The 16,883-nt window shown below is 35.6% G+C and overlaps 1 protein-coding gene across 1 annotated transcript in view; it reads right to left on the reverse strand.

The window, feature by feature from the left end:
- LOC148954806 (uncharacterized) overlaps positions 1–16,883 on the reverse strand; it is a 33,420-nt gene that overhangs the window by 2,779 nt on the left and 13,758 nt on the right. The window contains exons 4-5 of the mRNA XM_089105187.1: positions 4,508–4,596; positions 1,630–1,789 (exon numbers count right to left, since the gene is read on the reverse strand). Coding sequence (XP_088961313.1) covers positions 1,630–1,789; positions 4,508–4,596 — 249 coding nt within the window. The remainder of the gene's footprint in view (positions 1–1,629; positions 1,790–4,507; positions 4,597–16,883) is intronic.

Raw genomic sequence — 16,883 nt, forward strand, 5'->3', positions numbered from 1 at the left:
AAGCAGGAAAAAGAAGAATATACACACCAGAAGTATCTTAAAAACTTAGGGAAAAATACACAAATCCATTTGTGTCGAAAATACTTCCATACGAACTTCTGCAATTTTTGGCAGTAGCGGGTGCCAAACTAAAAGGTATAGGCGAACATTAAGCTAACACGTATGGCACCAAAAATTGTTAGAAGGTTTGGCAACCTTTGAAAGGATAGTTGACTTTGGGAACCAACAAATTCTAAATTGTTTAAGTTCTTACGGACGAAAGCGTTGTTAAGTTCTACGAGTTTGTTTTTTTATCTTCCATATGTAAAGCTACCACAAACCACCATTAAAAAATAAATGAAACCAAAAGCTAACAGAAATTATAATAGACACCCTAGTCAATTTCAAAACGTGCAGTAATTTAAAAAAGTGTGGCTTACGACACCCATTTCTTCTACAGACCAGAAAATAATTTGCACTTTACTTAAAAAAAAAATATAAAAAAAAATAACCGTACATTGTCAGCTGAATATACATATTCTAATATCTATTCCTTATAGTCTTAATACTTCTTTATTTGTTAAAGTCATAAAAAGGAAAGTATTTAAAACGTATTTTGTTTTCAGTAAAGTACAAATTATGTTCTGATCTTGAGGTGTGGGGGTTTTCAGCCCTATTCATGCTAATTGTTGTTATTTTGAGTTTGAATCGGTTGTTTATTGTAATTTCTGTTCGTTTTCGGTTCAATTCATTTATTTATGGTGATTTGTGGTAGTTTTACGCTTGGAAAATTATTTGAATTTATTTCTACTCTTTTTTGGCTTAACGAGGCTATTTATTATTCTTTGACAAACTTTTTTTGTGGAAAAAGATTTAATGTTTATTTCCGTTCATTTTTTTATTGACATAGTCTTTTTCAAATAAAAAATATTTTATATCTTCTTAATTTTTTTCTATTATACTCCAGTACCAACATTCCTTCCTGCTACGGAAATTAATAAAATAAAACTCAAATAAAATTCTCAAATTTGGAAAGCCTTATTTTTCACGGAGGGGTATTTTTCGCGGGGGGGATATTTTCCGGTGGGGTAATCGTCAGGGGGGGGGGGGGTTTAAACGTCTTAAACCATAAAAACGTGAATGCGGGAGCTCTCTTAAGCCCAGGTCCAAACGAAATGTCTAGTAGCCCTCCGATTTTCCACCACTAACGATAAAATACATGAAATAAAACACTAAGCTTTGCCTATTTATTATTAATAGCAGTATTGCCAACAGTCTTTGATCAAAAATACCGTTAAAGATAAAAATTCGAAACACCTAGCGTTTGACCACTAATAGCAGTATTGCTAACAGTTTGTGATCAAATTACTGTTAACGGTAATTTATCGTTAACGGTAAAAAATATGTCACAGAACATCTAACATTTGCCTATTAATAGCAGAATCGCTACCAATCTTTAATCAAAATTACCGTTAACGGTTCTCTTAATAAAGAGATTAGCAGTGCCTGCTCTTTGCCTCTTGACACGAAACCGTAATAAATGAGATGCATCAAAAAAAAGGTACTTTTCGTGGTAAAAAGAGCTTATAACAATGAAAAGCCTCTAACATTAAGCCATCTTCTTTTACCAATATTACGATATTTACATACCTTTATCATCATCACTAGCTGGTTCTTCTTTATCATCGTCATTAGCCGGAATATTTATACAAAATTGGCTGGCTCCAGGACAAACATCTTCCCCTGAATTCTCTGACGGTAACTCAAAGGTCCTGTTTAGTTCTGTGGATGGTTCTCCCTGTAATGCAACCTTTAAATATTCTTGAATGAATAAATATATATTCAAATTAATTTACAGAAATAGGTTAATTTACGTTAACTTCATGTGTTAACTCACAGAGATACGTGGTGCATTTTGATTAAGGATTGACTTAAAAATTTTGAGCAAAATAAATACCGTTAGCAAGATCCAGGGAGAGAGGGTCAGGAAAAACGAAACAAAAAAATTTGTATGCAAACAAATTTTTGATGAAATGTATACCCCCCCCCTTAGGACAAAAATCCTTGACACGCCTTTGACAATTAGGCAACAAAACTCTAAAGAAATACTACAAGAGCAACGAAACAAAACGAGGTAACAGACATAACTTGATCAAAAGTGAATTTCCTTTTGAAATTTATTTTCCAAATATAAAATGTGTTGTAAAATATGGTGAGTTTTTTTTCCACAGAAAAGGAAAAACTGTTCAAATTACATTTTGTTATGGAGATGTTTGCAATACCACAGCCATTTGTGTTGGAAACTGGCTTAGAAATCTTTGGAAACGGAACTAGGCGGAAATCGTCTATTTTTGAAGAATGTAGAGTACGTGCTATGTTTTATTTTGGGACAATCAAACTGTAATGTCATTGTCACTTTCAAAATTAGTTACTTAGAAAACCTTTAGATACAAACATTGGTAGAAATTTCACGTTTTAAAATAGTGGCAAACTGTATTTTACTTTTGGACTTCTATCTTGAATTTTATCATCGCTACATGTCTCATCGATTTTCTGGTAACCATCAAATATGACAAAGTGAGAGATTGCCACTTTTCGGTTTTTGCCAAGTGTCTTTTTTTTTTTTTTTTTTTTTTTTTTACGGCCCAAGATTCAGAGCGGAGGTTTCCTTTCGACCATTTATTCTCTTTTAATTCTATAAGAGTGTTTGACAAATAGCTTTTTACAGGTTCCCATGTAACTCAACCCCCGTTCAATTCAACTCAGCCCCCATTCCTCTCAACGCCTGTGCAACTCAACACCCATTCAACAACGTAACCCCAATTGAATTTAATCCCTACAACAGGCTAGGTTGAATGGGGGTGTTTTCAATGGGTCGACTTGAATGGGCGTTGAGTTGAATTGAACGAGGGTTGATTTTAATGGGGTTTAATGGTGGCCAGCGTTTAACCCCTGGAAAATACCCCCCGCAGAAAATCCTCCCTCGGAAAACAGCTACCTTGAAAATAATCCCCCCCCAACCCCAACAAAAATCATGGTTACAGCCCTGCAGATTATATATCAATTTCTATCTCCACCCCCTTCTCGTCTCTCCCTTAGAACTAATTCTGTATTTATCTGATGGATCAATGAGAGCTGGGATGTTTTTGCATTAAAATGCATCTTTTGACGCATCTCCCTTCCTCCCAAACTAAAAAAACAATCAGAGAGCCACACTGTTGAAGTTTAAGTGCCTTTTTAAGTTTTATAATTTGTCCGTTGTTTACAGATAGTATTTGTTATTGGGAAACATAGGGACATTCTTCACGGGGTATGGTCTAGGGAGAATTTCAGTGGGGAGTATTTTCCGGGGGAATAAACGCATAGAACCAAATTGAATAGGGGTTGAGTGGAACAGGGATTGAGTTAAATGAGTGGAATTGAAGGGGGTTGAATTAAACAAGGTTGAATTCGTCCTAACTTTAAATTATATTAGAAATAATCCTGCGACTCGGGTCCTGAATAGGTGACAAATCCCTCATATTCTGGGCATGTCTTGAGATTAGGTAACCACTTTTTTAGAGACAATTTATAAAACAATTATGAATATAAAATAAATAATAAAATAATTTATTCGTTTTAAGTTCTAGATTCCTTTTTGCTTTAACATGCTGTGAATCATTATGTTTACGCCATTTACAATAAAATACCAAAGAATCCGATTTTGAAAAGAAAAATTCTTGGAACTCAACATTGGTTTATTAAGAATCCCCCTCGTCCTCTATTATTTTCGTATTTAATGTTTCCGGCATTTTCCAAAAAGTAGAGCTTGCAAAAAAAATTGTCGCTGGGCTCAAGTTTCACAAGTGATCACTGTGATCACGTGTAAATGTTTCTTCTGAGAAGAAAGGAAGCCATTTCAGACCGTATAATTGTTTTAACTAGTTGAAAACAAAAAATAATAGTAAATATGAGTCTCAATTAAAATGAAATTAGAGTATAATGACCTGTAAAATTTTAATTCTGATAGTGAAATTCGAGATAGACATATATATAGACTGGGTACAAGATCCCTTAGGCCATTACTCATTTTATAAAAAAAAACTTTCCGAAAAATAAGTTTTTCAAAGAAAAGTTACGACCATATTAAACTTAAGATCAGCAAAAATAACTCAGAACGACCAAAAATTACTATTAAAGAATAAATGAAACCCAAAACGAACATAAATTAGATAAACAATCATAGCGAACAAACATACACCAGGTACTAATATAAATGAATAAATAATCATTAAAACGAGTAAAACTTATGTTGAATATGCAAATCAAGCTTAAAACGAACAAAAACACTACAAACGAGAGTTTGGCTACTACCCCCGTCCCAAACTGTAAATGTCTAAAGCCTACTGCGTCATTTGCGCTTGAGGTAAAGAAATGGTTCACTTTTTATAGATTTGAAAAAAATATGTCTCTTTATGGACACAATGTTGCGTTACATTTTCAATAGCATTATAATATAAATAAACAAGATACAAGTTTGAAGACTCACGTCTTGCACCGCCAAAGTCTCCTTCGATACTGCCACTTCTTCATTGTGCTCTGCACTTTCTTTTCGCTCTAGGTTCATCTTCGCCACATCTTAAAAGAAAGTCTTAAATCAGATCACAGATTACAGAAATTCTTCAAAATAAGGAGTACTTATTATTGAGTCGAAATTCAAATTGAATCTGGAATTTTTTGATATTTATTCACCGGGCTCAATTCGTCAAACTAAAAATAAACTATTCTGTCTCCAAATCGATCCCAATCGAAACTATCCTACTCCCAGATGGTTTCCAAGTGAATCTAAACTACCCCTCAGGGGGCATTTTGACATTTATCAAAATGGTCATGACCCACATTTTCGTACAGCTTACTGTTTGAGATTCGGTCGGTCAGTTGGGTAAGTTACCCAAAGCGAACCGTAGGCAATTTTTCTGAAAAACACTTAGCAGATCCTTGTCTGTTTTTTGGAGCATCTACGCTTCAGAACCATACCTGACGAAGTTCATCTGTAAACTATATTAAGCTTATTTATGCAAAAAAAACTGGAAACTATAGATTTGATTCAGTCAGATTGGCTTCTGAAATACTCATATCACTTGCAAGACCCGTTCTCACTCTCAGGGAGTGGTGCAAGGTATTTACATATTATAGCCACTACACCCTAGAAGTGAAGTTAGGTTAATCCTAAGGAAATATACCAAAATATGATGAAAATATAATACTTTAGTAACAAAATTATGGAAACTACAACAGAGAATTATGGTAAGCAGGCCGTCCATAACATGTTATATTAAATACCTAACCACCTTTATATATTAAATATTTAATTACAATATACCTGCATAGTAGTTTATCTCACTCGAGCTAAGCAAATTATCTCCGAGTGCACATAGAGAAACCAGTTTTACAACAGATCAAGAACTAGTCTGGTCTAGACCCCGGCGCCGCGCCGGCGGATCGACCGAACGCCACCGACGAGAGGCCCGGTCGAACGCCGCCGAAGAGGCGGCGGCGTTCGGTCGACTTTAAATTATTTTTACGGCAATTCTTTATTGCGTCAACCGCAAAGTCGGAGCTTTTCCTTCTCGTATGGTTTAGTATTTCGATTTGCCTGTTTAGAAATCAAGCAGAGCTTGCACTATCTCCGAATTTTCGGGTATTTATCTGAAAATCTATGCGTCACCCCAAAAAAAAATTTGGTTCCCCGAATCCCCGGAAAGCACGCAATCACGGTGCCACCCCTAGTGATTTATCACCAGTGACTTTCCCTGCCAAATATTACTTTGTATACAATAATTCTTCACTGCTCTCTTGTTAATTAGTTTTCTGCTCTTTCGTTGCTTTTCATCAAAACCAGACAGATGCAATATGCAATTGCAAATATTCCAATATACACATTTTTTTATATGTTGACAAAAAAAGTACTGTCTTTATGAAATGAGTATAAACCGTTTCAAATGCAGTTTCCCAATTGCTATTTCTTACATTATTCGTAGTCAAGAATTTTATTTTGAAGTTGAATAGAACTAAAGAACGCATTCACTACTATACAGCTTCAGCCTTTTGTTGGATTTTGAAATTGATAGCCGACAGATTGTTTCTAAAGCTGAATTGTAAGTTTGCAGATTATGTTTTTGCTGTTTTTAGGTAAGATTTTCTTAATTTTTAATACTCAATTATTGAACACCTGATAGAAAATACAATCTTCTTTCTGGAACATTTTTATCCCCCCCCCCAAAAAAAAAAAAACAACCTTCGGTTGAGACAAAATTTAGCTATAGACTAAGCTATGTACAATGTAAGCTATGTAAGCTATGGGAAATTAACGATTGAACCGGAAGTTACCCCAAAAATATGATTAATGAATAAATTGTAAATTATTGCCTATAGGGGATGGGGATAGGGGGCTATCATTTTTAAATGATAATACCTCATTTTTTTTATTGAAATCAAGGTCACGAAAAATATAACCATTTTTTCGTTTAAAGTGAAGACGGAAGAAAATGATATCAAATTCCCTGGGAAACCCCTGAAACACTTTGATAGACCTAGGACCACCCATTGGAACTTTTACATTGTCTTGGGTATTTTGCGATTTCTCATAGGCTGCTGGCCTTATTTGGCTTTTGTGTGTGCTCCCTTTTAATTCGATTCTTTGGATCTTATGGAATGCCATGGCGAATCTATCACTCAGTTTTCCAATAATTTGAGGTATATCTGAATAATTTCGACATTTTTGTTGTTGTCTTTGTACCTCTTTACTCATACCCTCAATTTTTTTTCAAAGAACACTTAGCTGTTTAACATTATTTTGCGTGTTTGTTTGAGCCATATAGTGACCTTGTTAATTATTCAGTAAATTATTTTTCTAATGAAAGCTGACACGGTATCCTATCAAGGTGGTATCCAGAGGGGGGGGGGGGGGTAGGGAGGTATTATATTTAAATGATAATAGCTCGAAATTTTATTTATTGAAAGCAGGGATCCCAAAAAGTTAATTTTTTTTTATTTAAAGCAGAGACGGCATCCTATCAAGGTGGTATCCAGAGGGGGGGGGGGGGAGGGGGTATTGAACTATAATATTTAAATGATAATACCTCGATTTTTTTTTTAAGCAGGGGTGCCAATAAGTTAATTCTTTTTTTTTATTTAAAGCAGAGAAGGTATCCTATCAAGATGGTATCCAGAAGGGGGGCATAGGGAGTTATTATATTCAAGTGATAGTACCTTGATTTTTTTTTCTATTGAAAGCAGGGATGCCAAAAAGTTGAAAAGTTGACAAAATTAACAAGATTTTCGTGAGTTATGCATGATACAGCACTTGAATAGTTTTATGGTCCTAAGGGAAAGGGACACACGTGTCAAATCCATTTTTTTTTCCTAATGATGAAACGGGTTTACTTTGAAAACATTCGTTCATATATACTAGGTATATTCACACTAAAACGAATTGGTGTGACGAAAGCGATATCGACATCCCCACCTAACGTGGCGCTCGCGTAACAATGGCGCCCTTGGTCCAGTGCCAAAGTTACATTAAAAGGCCAGGTCACACTAAAAGCTTTCAATTTGGGAGGTTCAAGGAGGAGTCTTTGGCAGTCTTATGACCTCAGGGGACTAGATGTTGCAACGTTCTTACGTATCTACAGTGGTTTAGAAAATTCGATCACCCCACAAATGATTACCAAAAATATGCACAAATGTAACATTTGGAATATTATAACACTTTTTTCAAAGCTTTGAAGAAAAGCAAAAAAGGCTAAATACCCCTAACTACGCTTGAAAGCTATTTAAAAAAGAAACTCTTTGGAGATTCCCATGGATATGACCATAGCAGAAGTTTTGAGCCTGGGTGGGGATCAAAGAGGAGTCTGAGTATTTTGACCACAGGCGACTTGTTGTTCCGACTTTCTTAAATTTGGTAATTTTTGTGAGCATTTGAAAATCAAAGCTTAAACTCAATAACTGATACTAAGCGTCCTAACATTTTGCTTGGATTAAAAGTGACGAACTAGGATGAACATTTCAACATCTTCCTGGAGCTACTTCAGTCTGCATATTATTTCATTTAATTACACTTAAAACGGATGAGCATTTCATTTTTTACCTAAGAAAATAGCTGGCACTTTATTTTTCTTCATAGCCAATAAACTATGAAGTGTTTTTGGTGTCATTGGAATTAAAGTGTTCTCATCTGAAGTGTTCATAATGTATTTTTCAATTTGATAAATTTACTCCTTTTAGATACAGTTTATAATTTGACTGATATTAGGTATTTATCAGTTTATAATTTGGAATAAATCCCCAAAAGAAAAATTAATAATATTCAAAAGAGCAGCCAAAAGCGATAAAAAAAACAGCAGCCTACATGACATATATTCTATAAAGAAGCCAAAAAAAACTTTAAAATGCATTTTTTTTAAATTGTAATTAAAAACCAGTTTTTAATACAAGAAGGCTTCTTAGGAATCCAACAGAGCAAAAAAAAAAAAAAAAAAAAAACAATCAATATCAAAGTCGCCCATTTATAATGTTTTAAAGGTGACAAAAAATATTTAGGAAAAGGGCATTATTAAAAAATTAAGCTTCTAATTTCAAACTTATATTCAAAGTTTTTACCCAGATACCTGACGAATTTTGTGATACGGTATTTGGAGTTTTTTATGCAGTAATGCTCGATGAAAAAAAATATACTAATTTTGATAATTATTTATGTTAAGAATACAGAGCTAATAGATACTTCAACTACTCGTATTATGCAAGGGTTCTGAACGTCACAGCCATTTCGTTTCTACCAGATTTCTACTTCTCTTGATGAATAACGAAGAAGACCAGTTTCCAGCCAGCGACTTGTGAATGTTTGAACTCATGAATAGGCTTGAATCTGTTGTAAATTTAAGCTGTGATTTGAGGAAGACTGATGAAAACATTATTGTTTGCGGTCAACATTGATTGCGCCGGCGACGCACCACCAACGTCTTACCGACGGCGCGGCGTGCTGTTTTTTGCCCCACCGCCGCCGGTCTTCCCTCATCGGCGCGGCGCCGGGGTCTAGTCTGGTCACTATAATACGTAAGTACTTGGTGCAAAATCGGCCTATAGCTACCATCATCTCGGAAACAAGCACTGAAAACTACGATTTTTGGTGTTTTGGCCACCTTTTTATACGGGAACATAGCCCCCCCCCTCCCACTCTGCCCTACCCTCCTTAAGAGGTGCAATGGGTGCAGACATGTTTTTGACAGTTTTGACTGGCGAAAGCAGTGACGCTTATCAATGAGTGCAAGAGCACGGAGCTTTAATTAGTAAAATGAAAATTTATTATGCTACAAAGACCCCAATCTAGTTCAGTGCCACCTAGCAGATTGATTCCTACTGACCCCAATCTTCCTCACCAACATGGTGTCATGTTTCAATCAGTTTCATGAATCATGATTAGTTCATTCTGACCAACAATTAATCTTAAGAATCAAACTTTCAAAAGTAACCTTCCTTTATGAGCTTTCTTATCCTTATTTGCAATAAAACGTAAATTTACATTCTAAAACCCTTGATGACGGCAAATGGGGCGCTCAACCAATCACTAAGGGATAATAAACTCGTATGGAATTTATTCCTGAGACGAAAGTCTTGATACAGGCAATTTCAGGGGGTTTAATTTAATTTTCGAAGTTATGAGGATCTTTTAATAACTAAAAACTCCGGACTTCCGCCCCCCCCCCCAGATAACTGGGTTTACTTATATGGAAGCACTATATAAGATGTTTACTATCTTCCTACGAAATTATACACCTCAAGCTGTGTAAGATTAACACAAAACGATTCACGGACGAAACCGCTAACAGAAAACGCTACAATGAAATTTTACCAAAAAAAAAAAAAAAAAAAAAAAAAAACTGCTAACTCGACGAAAAAGAGAAACAAAATTTTCAACGAAATTTCCACAGAGCCAAATTCTCATTACTATTAAGAAAAAAATCATATTTGTAAAATATACCAAACCAATACATTGGTAGAGCTGTTCCAGCGCAATGGCTTACAAGAAGCACAGACTTCCTAATATTTGGTTGTCATGAGAGACCAGTAGTGAGGTACATTAAGCTCCATAGCAAGTTCCTCCTTTGTACTGTAATTTCTGTTTCCTTCTTTAGTCAAAACTGCTGCTCCTTATTGTGGTAAAGCCTTCTAATTAAGTCAATTCGGAATTTAGTAAAAATATATAAAGACGCAAATACAAAATTTCGGAATACCACTTTTTATTAAAATAAGGAACGTATCCTGCCAAGTTTCTGCTTAATGGGAAATTGAGAAATCACCACTTCCTAGCTATTGCATCGTTTGGGTCCAGGAAGGTGTGGTTGATAAAAATGTATAAAAGATACATTTTATGGGAAGGGGTAGACGGATACTAGCTTTAAGCCAGACTGACCTCTGGTCCGTTGATTTAGAAATACCTTGGGATAGTGCTGAATTATTTTAAGTGTCTAAGGTATCTTATCATATATTATTGTAGTTTTCTAAGACTTTTGGCCTTCTTGGGACAACCCGTCGCAGTAGAATATATATGTATTATCAAACCTTGTATCAGTATATGTTAACTGAATAAAAAGTTTAAATACCTTAGGGCCAGAGTTTATCTCCCCTATAAAGGGAGAATAAAGGCATTTATCACTACATCATTTAGATACCATAAGAACCACGTTACCACATTACTTTCAGCTGAAATTTTTTTGGTTTTTATTAATTTCTGAAAATTAATAGAAATGCCCCTGAAAATTCCCCTCATAAAATTTCTTGTTGACGGTTCCGGTCGAAAAATTCCTCTCAGCATACTTTCATTAGAAAAAAGACCTTTTTTATTTCATTTCTGACCGTTTTTCAAATCATGCCAGGAATACCCCCCCCCCTAGCTGGAATTTTCCCCCTAAAAATCCGCCCCACCCGCCTTAATGGAAAGGTGCACAGCAAAGGCGATGGGAGAACACGGAATCAATTGAGGAAGTGAATCCCTCCCAGACACAGACTATCACTATGATTTGATGAATTAGAGATTAAAAGTTCTGTAAAATAAATGAATTTTTGAAGGTTGTGAGAGTTCAGAAAGCAATACATTGAAAAATCAATTTTAAGAGGACCAGACTATGTTTTTCAACTTTTGGTTACTTTGGAATGTCTTTTTAAATTTTCTTTAATGACAGTTTGTGCTCACTATTTTTTACAATTTTTTCTCACTAGATAGTTTTTTTTGGGAATATTTTGATTTTGACTTTTGGTGACTATGGGCTGCGTTACCTTTTGAGCCCACATTATTGGCTCAAAATTCAATTTCCTCCAGTAGCAATTATTAAATTATGAAAAAGGGATAAAAAAGGCATCGAGTTATTTATTCACTTTCATCCTAGCTAAATTATGGGTGTATGCCTAGAGAAGGACCTGTTGAGAAGGAAACATGTTAAAAAAATAATTCAAACTTCATAACTTGCAGAATAATTTTCGCTAATACATTTTGCAAACAGCCCCGCTATACTTTACTCCCCCCCCCCCTCCCCTAATGTGCAAGTATATAGCCTAAATTATATATTTACCATCTATTCTCCCAATGCATCTCTGTTGTTTCAATCCGTGTACCTGTAAATTGAAACAACTATGACGAAACAAGAACCGGAAAACAAGTGAAGCAGCGGGTGGCAGAATACCTGGGAAACATACAGCTTGGGATATTTGCACATTAGGAGGGGGGGTAAACTGAAGCAGGGCTGCATGCAAAATGTGTTAGCTACGTATATTATGCATATTATGAAGTATGAAATTAAATCAACTATGACAAAGCAAGTGACAGGTGGCAGACTGCATCAGAAATATATAATTTGGGCTATAGATTTGCACATTAAGGGGGGGGGGGAGTAAAGTATAGCGGGACTAGTTGCAAAATGTGTTAAATAAAATTATTCTGCATATTATAAAGTATGAATTGTTTTCATAACATGTTTCCTTCTCTATAGGTGCTTCTCTGGGCTCTTACTAAATTATGTTGTATGCTAAAAATTTACATTAATAAATCCTGACATCTGCTATGGGCTGCACTAAAAAGAGACTATACATTAGCCATTAAAAATCTACTGTATACTAAAGTAATTTAATGAAGTTATACAAGAATTACATTTTCTGACACCTCTGACTGACCGTATTTCAAACAATAGGCTGTACGAAAAATGGGGTTCAATCCCGCTCTCTAGGGCTATAATGAAAGAAAAGCTGAGATGGCTAGGGCACGTTGTGCGGATGAAGGATGACAGATTACCGAAGATTGTCCTTTTCGACCCACCATCTAGGGCTAAACGGAAAGCAGGTCGTCCTCGTCTGGGGTGGGAGGACGTCATAAGGAAATATTTAAAGGAAATGGGAACTTCCTGGGAGGGTGTAAAAAGGAAGGGTTTGAATAGATTGGAATGGAGGAGGAGTGTGCGTAGCTGTGTTGGCCTCAGGCGGCTTGGTGCTGCGGTGAGTTGTTAGTAGTTATAGTAGTAGTATTAGTTGCAATAACTTAACAGATGAAGCTGCGGCTCCTGATCAAAGGTTTAGCGGTTCTATCCCACGTGTCGCAAAGGACAGTGAATTGGAAATGTAAGGGTTAACTTTTTGTTTGTTTTATGTCTTAATATTACTCTTTACTATCACTTGAAGTTACTTGTTATTATTCAATTTCTTTTCATTTTTAATACCATATCCAGCAAGGCCGTACCCAGAGGGGGGGGGGGTCGGGGGGTTGTAACCTCCCCCCTTTTTTGACTCGTAAAAACGTAACAAAAATGGATATAAACAAATGTTGTATGCGTTTTTTGAGGTTTTTTGTGTTCCCCCCCGAAAAAAATCTTGAGTAAATCCCCCTCCGAAAAAAAATCCTGGGTACGGCCTTGATATCCAGGGAAATATGAGGAGAACTACTATCCCTAAAAACACAACTGTTTCAACCGTAGTTTAACTTTTGCAAATTAATACTTCCAGAAACAGGTCTATGGTTATCGGTAGCTTATTTATAAGCCCTTGAAAGTGTGCCACGTCTTCTTTCCATGGAAATTTGTTCGTTTTTAACAACCTCTTGAACAAATTTTTCGTTCCAAAACCTATTCAGAAAACTTCTTTAATAAATTCTGTGTCTAAAAATCTCTTAAAAGGATCTTTGGACACTTTTTGATGGATTTTTTTTTTAAATAATAGTGACTTAAAGCTCATCGTACTTAAATTACTTACTAAAATCGTACTTGAAAATGTTTTATTTTGACCTGAACCCCGGACAATTTCATCCTCGATGAAAACTCCTCTTAGAAAATTTCTTGTGGACCTTTTCTTTATTTAATTTTTGGCTATTTTCCAAATCAAGCCGGAAATCTCCCCCCGTCTGTAAATATTTTCGCCCCCCCCCCCAAAGGGAAGGAACACAGCAAAGACGATGGGAGAACACGGAATCAATTGAGGAAGTAAAACTCTCCTAGGCATAGAGTATGATGATGATCTGAACATCCCAGATGAAAATTAAATAAAGGAAACAGGTTTTTTGAACTGAAAATAAGGAGCAACATTAGAAATTAAAATGAACAGGAATTATTACGTATATGAGGGGCCAATTATTTAAGAATAACTATTAGAATAATAAACTTTTTTTAAAATTAAAAAAAACTGTAGCGTAAAGACCGAGTTATTAAGTTTTTCTAACTTTCAGTTAGAAAAACTTGTTTTTTTATTTAATTTCTGATCATTTTTTTAAATAATGCCAGGAAATCCGGCTCCCCCTCCATGGAAAATTCGCTTCCCCACGAAAGAATCCTCCAGGGAAAGATCCTCCCATGTAATCAACAAACCAGAAAAATCAGTTCATAGCTTGCAACCCTTCCCCGGGGACTGTGGAGTGTCAAGTCTTCCTCAAAGACATAGTTACTAGATCTTTTGATTATGCTGAACAAAATGGCTATATCAAAATGTTGATCAAGTGAGTTTGACGAAAAAAGGGTCATGGGAGGGGGGCTAAATAAATAGACACACATCCGTGATCTTAAGTCTGGCCAAAAATGCGACAATGTATATTTTTGCATATAGTAGCTTCAAACCTCTACAGTAAGGTTCTCTGATATTCTGGATATGATGGTGTGGTTTTCATTAAGATCATTTAATTTGTCAGGGTATTTCCCTCTTTTTCGAAGGTTGGGTAAATTTCCTCAGTATCGTAAGTTCGGATGGTTAACGTTAAACTTGATGAATTTTCTAGATTTTGAATAAGTGTCAAAATTCAATTCGTTTGAAGTGCCTATTGTTATCAAAATTCTGTTTCTTAGAGTTTCGTTTACTATTGAGCCGCACCACTCCTTACTTACAATTCGTTACCACGAACTGTTGGATAACCCATTCTTATATACAAAGGCGTATCCGGGATTTTAATTTGGTGGGAGGAGGGGAGGTAAATAAACTTAAAAACGCATCAAAAAGTATTTATATAATTTTTTTACGTTTTTACGAATCACAAAACTATTTCAGGGGGGGGGGGGGAGCTCAATCAATAAGATTATAGATAGAAATCAACACCGTCTACTAAATCTTCAGCTTAAAATTAATGAAATTATAGATGACTATAGTAATAGTTAGATACACCTCCCACCTTTTGGGAGGCAAGGATCTGCCTTGAGTTTAAGAGCTGGAAATAAAAGTACCGAGTCATATAATCTGGGTTGGATCTGTATAGTTTTCATTTATGCAGCTTACTCATGTTGCACGATTTAGATTGGTGTGTCATCAGTTGATATGCGTGAATCATCGAAGAAAAGACTCATCCTAGGTCTCTGTTAGCTGTGAAGTTTAATTCCTGTGTATATATAACTTGCGTTGGTTCATAAACTAATCTCGTTTGTACAAATGAGGGCTCTCTATGCTAAGGGCTAGGAGCAGTACAAGACCCTCCCCTATGTGACAACTTACTGCATTGCTTTCAGCTTTTCAATGTTTTTGAAGAACCAATCAAAAATTCCGGCCACGGAAACCCGAGTTCCCGTTCCAAGGGTCCAATATATTTAAGGAAACTTTTTGGTCTGCTAGTGTAAGCTCTCTGTTTTCTGAGTGAGGTAAGGCTCAGCTGCTGAGAAACATTCACATTGGTAGTTAGAAGCTAAGCTGAGAGGCTTAAAGGTTAGTTTTGATAATTTGTTGCAGACGAAAAAATGTAATAATAATAAAAATTTTCTCTTTAGTCATAGAAAGATGATTAAAGTAAAGCTACATTATGCAGGACAGCATACAAATAAAGTTACGAAAGGAATCCTGATGTAACAAGTACGCCTACAAAACAATCTTCCCATTTGATGACGCCGATCAGGAACCATGTGCAAGAAAGTATGGAAAATCAGCTAATATGTAGTTCATAGACCTATAGGGCCGTAATTTAAGGACCAGATTATTTTCACTGATGTGGGTGGGGGTGGGGAGATACTTGTAGAAAGTGCACATTCGCAGAGATAGCCAGAATCCAGGTCTTCTAAATTAGAGCGGAGGGGGTAGCTCTCTTTTTTGAAGGCCGGACATGCTTACCCGAATTGTGGTTTTAAAGGGCTCATTTTATTTAAATAATATCTCCATTGAGAATCCGATCATAATAAAATATCGTCTATCTTCTTTTTTTTGTTAAAAATTAAAAATAAAACAATATTAATAGCTCGTCCTAAAATTACAAAAGTAATATTAACTTTTTTTTTTTTACTTCGGTGCGCTGTAGACCTTAAAATTCAAACCTGACAGTTAATAAACGTAAAAAAGATGATTTCATAGAAATATATAGAAAATAGGGTTATCAAACAATATAGGATTTTTGTACAATACACATGCAAAACGCTTTAGGGTATTGCTTACAGTATAAACATAAAGTGTTCTTGTTTCTTAAGCGTGAGTTTTCTGTTTTAAGTAAAGAGCCAGTTTTACATAATCTTACAAACATAGGGACTGTCGTCAGTCGTTATTTTTTTTTTGCAATTCTGGTATGTATATTTTTGCTTTGGCTGCGAAGCAACAAATTTTTTTCATTTTAATTATCAGCGTAACAATTTACTTCCATCAGAAAACTTTATTTTAAAAAAGTTACCTTTTGTATGTATTTAGTCAACAACAAATTATATAAAACTCGAATGATAAACTTGAGCGCCATCATTTGTAGTAGGTTGAAAGAAGGAGTGAACAACACGAAACTTGTTTACATGCTGAAGATCAGGGTCATTAAACTCATTTCATTGTGTTGTATTATGTCTGGGCGCGAATAGGGGAACAATTTTAGGCTTTCCTCTCTCGTCCAATCATCAACTAACAATGTTAGTTATTAATTTTCTGTTAGCCCTTGGAAGCCAAAGTATTAGCAAAATGAGGGGAGGGGGCGGACCCATACACTCACAGACCCATTGCCTTCACAAAGTGTTAGCTAACATGAATTAGTCCCTGATCTTTCTCAGAAACGAATTAAACGGATTGAAATACAAAAATGCAAGCTTAGAAAAATTCAGCATAGCTTTGAAGACAATTAGGCATAGCACACGAGGCTAGCCTTTCCTAGAGTACGAAACCAACCAACGAATTTGAAAGAAACCAGCAAAAGAATTGAACCCTTAGCCATCTCTACAATTCTCCAGAAGCCTGATAGTACCAGGGAAAGAGAGGGACACAACAGTACATTCGCTGCAAAAGTACGATTGTCCTTGTTTTTCAAGGTGGGAGAGTTTGAACCTCTGGTCAACGGGTTTACGCAGATGGCGATTTCAATTATTCACTTTTTATTTCAGTTTTGCCTCACATCATGTTTAACGTGTTTCAGGCTCTTTACAAATTTTTCAAAAATTTGTTTTCGTTACTGG

This window comes from Artemia sp. Qi Xiang Cuo, chromosome 2, assembly GCF_049724085.1.
Source record: "Artemia sp. Qi Xiang Cuo chromosome 2, ASM4972408v1, whole genome shotgun sequence".
Taxonomy (NCBI): domain Eukaryota; kingdom Metazoa; phylum Arthropoda; class Branchiopoda; order Anostraca; family Artemiidae; genus Artemia; species Artemia sp. Qi Xiang Cuo.